At 38.6% G+C, this 5,527-nt stretch overlaps 1 protein-coding gene across 6 annotated transcripts in view; it reads right to left on the bottom strand.

Moving 5' to 3' along the window:
- The window catches only part of SFXN1 (sideroflexin 1), a 31,690-nt gene that overhangs the window by 307 nt on the left and 25,856 nt on the right, over positions 1 to 5,527 (bottom strand). For 4 of the 6 annotated variants that reach the window (XM_015876154.2, XM_015876151.1, XM_015876152.2 and 1 more), the window contains 2 exons: positions 1,926 to 1,975; positions 1,139 to 1,186 (listed from right to left, as the gene is read on the bottom strand). In XM_015876154.2, coding sequence (XP_015731640.1) covers positions 1,139 to 1,186; positions 1,926 to 1,975 — 98 coding nt within the window. The other 2 variants (XM_015876156.1, XM_015876155.2) reach the window with 2 other exon arrangements.

Raw genomic sequence — 5,527 nt, 5'->3', positions numbered from 1 at the left:
CTGAGCAAAAGAAACAAGTAAAAGGGTTACATATATATAACAGGCACTTGGATTCTAAAATAAGATTGATGCATTTCTTCAAAATTCCTGGGTTGTGGAGAGTTTTTTTTATAAACTCCTCATAAAGGAATCATGCTCCACAGGTCAGGCAAAAGAATCCCCCACTTAGAAGGTGTTAAAGATCTCCCATACCTTAAAGAAACAGCTGGAGTTCCTACTATCATGAAGGTAGGAATCTAAGGAGTTGCTTAAGGTTGTCTCTGTCAACAGAAGCGCTTCTCCCTAAGGATGTTTAACTTGCTGTCTGATTTTATTCAGTTGATGTTTATTTCTGAGTCATCACAGCTGCCAGATCACATAAACAGCTGCAATTTAGTTCTAAAGACAGTTTTAAGATCTGATCTTTCTGTGAAGCTGAGAGCACTGGTTAGAATTAAGAGGCACCCCAGCAGAGGGGTGCTGTGAGAGCTCAGCTTGCTGCTTTCCTAGTTTATAACCTGTCTTGAGGTAGCCTGGTGACGCTCTTTTAGCATTCTATGCCAGCCATGAAAACAGCCAAAACTGCTTTGTAGCATTAAATCAGATGAGAATTAGGTATTGTTTTCTGGAAGTCAAAAACTACTTCAGTTGCTCTCTATTTTAACCAATTCAGCTCCAACTTGCATCTTTTAAGCTACGTTTGGCAGCTTGTCAGCTTGTAATAATTCTAACAATCACTAAATAATGAAGGATAAGTTCAATATAAGACCCCATTTCTGCTATATACTGCAATTTGAGGTGTTTTTTCTTATTATGAGCAGTTTGTATTGATGGAAAAAAAACCAGTCAAATCACAAATAAGCACATTTAGCCAAGTGCTGTTCTCTAGAACCAGAGAAGTTTCTAGCTAAAAATAAAATGGGATCTGACTGTACTTAACGAAGCCAGAACCTCACTGGCCATTAACAGATGGTTCAGACTACATTAATAACAATGTTACGTTCCAATATTTTTCTGAATATTCTCACATTTATCATATTGTATGCATATTGAGACTGTATGCTCTGGGAGGCAATGACGACTTGTTTGTGTCTCTGCAGTATTTTGCATGCGTTGAAGTGTAATATTAAAGAAAGAATAACATAACAGGAATATGTACCTTTTTTGAGGAAACAGGGCACAACACAGAGGAGTTGCAAACACAAGGCTGGAAAAGACAAAAACAGGTTTACAATAAAGAGGTATACAATATATATACACTATATATATATATATATATATATATATACACACAATATATATATATATATACACAGTAAAAGAAAATCTGAATTTTCATGCAGTATTTTAAGCACAAAGATGTTTTGTTTTGGCATAGATAGTGAGGTAAGGTTCAATGACAAACAACTGCTTTATTTCTCATTGCATTGTGCTTATGTATTATGCAGTACTTAAAGCATAAGCAATACCCTTATGAATATGCATAAAACTTTCATCTGATGTCCCTTCAGTTCTTTGCACTGGTGTACATGGCAACATAAGGTGCTAGACAACAGCAAACACAGCCTTCCATTAACCAGAGTTGTCAAGAACTCAAACTCAGGATTAGTTTACAATTATTGTTTATGGAGGTGGCAGCTAAAGTATCGTTTCACAAATTAAGTTGCTTATACCTTTTCCTGTCACTCCCTTTTTCCTCTTCCCTACCCCCTGCTTTCTCTTCCCTCACAGCAGCTTCTTCAACTGCTTCCTTTCTAAATGGTATTATCAGCTTTATCAGCCACAGATGTGGAAATGAACTTCTTGTCTGTATTGCTTCAACATACATAGATTCCCCCTCCCCCCTGCCTTTTTCACCTTATACAAAACACAAATGCTACTTTCTTAAAAAGCAGCCCCTGCAGTTACACCTTTATAATAGCAGACAAGCCAAAGAAGGCACTCACCAGAATCCAACTAATCCAACTTGAATGGGAGCACTCATCCATGGAAATCTCTGTTTAAAAATAGAATAACACACAGTGAGTATGCTATCTTTTATTCCTCTTCCCACCATGGAAACTTGCATTGGAAGGGACAACCTGCACCTAAAAAAGTCTGTTTTACACAATGAAAGGAAAACAATTACCAGCACACCTTAAGCTTGAGCTATGGTTTGAAAGCCTTACCCCAACCTCTTTCAAGTAGTAAAGAAACTCAGTGATATCAGTGTACACTTACTCTGAGCATCCCTTAGAAACTACAACAGGTGACCAACTGTTTCACTCATGAACTGATCCTGACCTGAACCTCTCTGAGTCACGTAAGCCCACAGTAGCTAGCAAGTTGGGAGCGGTGCTGGTGGAACGCACTGGCAGATCTCCTGAGGGCACTTGGAGTTTGGCTGTAGCTCTCTCTTCCATCAACTGGCTTTAACTCACAACTGCAACTTTGCTTTGTGGATAACAGATCATTGCACCTGCTGACCAAAAAATAAGGGAGACAAGGAATTGATTCCTCCTGTCTTATGCTATGATTTGATGTGTAGGAATTTAACTGTTAAGGACACAACCTAGTCCAGTTCTGCAAGCGTTCATCTCATTAAAGAAAAATCTAGGGACTAGGGGACAAAACAGAGAAAGCACCCCATAATATATAGACTCTTTTTCTTTATGGCATACCTTACAGTATCATAACTTGCAGAACTTGAACGCACACTAAGAAGTGGCATAGTTTTCTTGTAGGTCTTTGAATGGTTTAGGAATCCCCTCCACTAGCCCAGCTTAGCATTCTAATTGAAACTGCTAATGAAATAAAACCAGATCTGTTCAAATACCATCTCTACACAGGGCTCTGTTTTGTTACAGTAAAATATCAGTGTCTTTATTTAATAAGCAGAATAGCACAAATGCTATGATAACAGGAAGCTGATTTTTAATCAAATGAGCTAATGAGTATGAATGTGTTACAGTGAACAATGTTCCCAACGATGGTGATGTTTTTCTGCAAGAGGCATTATTCAAGATGTAGAAATTACAGGGGAAACCAGTGAACAAAAGAGAAGCAGTATATGACAGGTGAGATAGAAGGAGGAAATTTAGAAAGCTCAGTGTGACAAAGCTGGTGCTATGTAAGGTCTAAGCAGTGGTAATCAAGCCTGCATATGAAGCTTTCTCCAGAGCCTGAGAGAAGGAAATGATGTAGAACACTGCTCCTCTTTTTTTACTATTTCTTCCTGGTGTTAACCTGCAATCCAGAAATGAATGTAGAAAGAATCAGCAATAACCTGCAACAATAAAAGGGTAAAGACTCAATTCAGCTATGCTCCGTTGTTCTGCCAATCCACTGAATACGCCTTTGACTCTCACCTGAAATAAATTCACTCAAAAAGCTTTAAATTTTATATTCTGGGAGAGTTCCAATGGCAAGAAATTCCATGGCTGACAGTGGAAGATCAGGAATTGGACTATGAGAATCACAGCTCACAGATGAGGGACAGCAGTTACCAAGGTCAGCGTCCTACACTTAGCTGGGAACACAAAAACTTGGTACAGCAACTGGCTCCTGAATGCAGGGAGAAATAATGAAGAACGATGGCAAGGTAAAACATTGACACTAGAAGGTCAATGCTGCCTAGAGAACAATCTCAAATGATAAAGCAATGCTCAACTGCATGCTGCACATCCTTACAAAGAGAAAATAGAGGCCTACAAGATGGCAAAAGAATTTAGCCTGTTAAAAGATGTTTTTAAATAGGCAAGAAGGCAATTTAAATTCCAGATGACTTCAAGGCATCTTCAGCAGTTCATGCAAAGAGAAAGCAGAGAAGTGATAGCAAACAAAATGGAGCAAGCAAACAAAAGGCAAAAAGAAAGTCAGATTTTTTTTTTCCTGTTTCTTTCACTGTTTGATCCCCACCTGTGTCAACTCTCTCAGGGAAGCTATGCCTGTTCACAAGGACATCACTAAAAACAACAGCTATAGAAGGAAAGAATGATATGATCTAAGGCCTAAGATATCTAAGAAGAATATTTGAAACAAACAAACAAACAAACAAAAGGCTCTGTTCTAGCTTCGTAAGAGTTCTGAATATTTAGTTACAGACTAAGATACTTGAAGATATTTACTTTAAAGGCATACAAGGAAGTTTCCGGAATCAATCCAGAGAGAGAAACAGTTGCTGAGGACATGAGAGCTGCAATAGAAATTAAAGCTTCAGTTTCCCTTTGGATTTTCGGGCATTCCTATGAAATGAATGTTTCATTTCTGGTGGGGAAAGGTTATCTGCAACAAAACAGACCTACAAACCCTGTCCCTTAAAGCAAGGTTGCTATGGATCCTTCTGCTGCAGCAAATGTAATAACAATTTGATTCTGCGTGGAGCCAGTCAATATGTGCAGCATGCAGCCTCACTATCGAGAGCCACTGCATTGCTTAATTCAAAACACAGTCAAAGCAACTGCTGAAAGCAAAGGCAAAAGGAATGTATATATCAAACCAAGTATTTAGAGTTTTCTGGTTGAGAATTAGGATTCTTTTTGAACCACCAAGTATGTGTTTGTGGTTTTAAAAACATTTTTGAATCATTTTCTAGCAATAATTTTTGGGAATACCGTCAGGTATATTAGTGCTATAATTGAAGTATCCTCATGCAAAACCATGTCAGAGATGAATAGTACTACAGAACCTACATCACGTTTAAAATACCAAAGGATGACTCATTGCTACCACCGAGATCAGCAGTCCAGAAGTATTTACCTCTCTCTCACTGCTTACATCATTCTATGTTCCTTATCATTCAACAGCCATTTGACTTTTCTGACCCTGCATGTTTCTTTAATAGGCTTTGGCAAGCTTACAAGTACTGTTCCAAGAGCGCTGATGACGTGCAAAGCAAAGACTAAGAAAAATGAGTTAGTAAAGCTAGCATGGATGGTGTTGGAATACTGCAAATGGGATGGCGCTTCTGAAGCCCCAAGAGAAAGCACAGAAGCTGCTTGTTAGAAATGCAGCTTATTCCTTAAAGGCTTTAATACTAATCTCTACCAAATGTTACCACTGATGACCTGTAGAGCAGTGTTTCACCTCTGCTCATTCTTTGAGGCTGAGGGGGAGGAACAGGTGAGCATGAACAGTCATGATGGTACCAAAGACCACTGAGCAGTCACTGAAGAAATCGCTCATTTTTGCTGATCTGAAAAATTCACAACACTCTTATGTTGATACCACACAAACAACAACAGCTATTTGCCTTCAAACCATGAGAATTTTCACAAATTCTTCACAAATGTCATGTATTTGCCAGTTGAGTTGATGGCATTTGTGACACTTTTACATGTCAAAAACATGGGAAATCATCTTTACTCTCTTTTGTTGGCATTCTTCAAAAGCCAAGGTGAATGTTCCAGTAATACATTCTCAAGGACATCACAGTATCACAAGCCACTTAAAGTTATTTTGCCAACAGGGAATGGGTCAAAAGCCACAGAGCCCAAACAGTACAGGGCTCCTTACACTGCAAACAAGTCAGTGCAGTTGGCTGCATTGCAGTTTCATTTCTTGAATGAGA

The sequence above is a fragment of the Coturnix japonica genome, chromosome 13, assembly GCF_001577835.2.
Source record: "Coturnix japonica isolate 7356 chromosome 13, Coturnix japonica 2.1, whole genome shotgun sequence".
In the NCBI taxonomy this organism is placed as follows: domain Eukaryota; kingdom Metazoa; phylum Chordata; class Aves; order Galliformes; family Phasianidae; genus Coturnix; species Coturnix japonica.
Note: the sequence above shows the minus strand (reverse complement) of the source record. Positions and strands in the feature narration are given on the sequence as shown.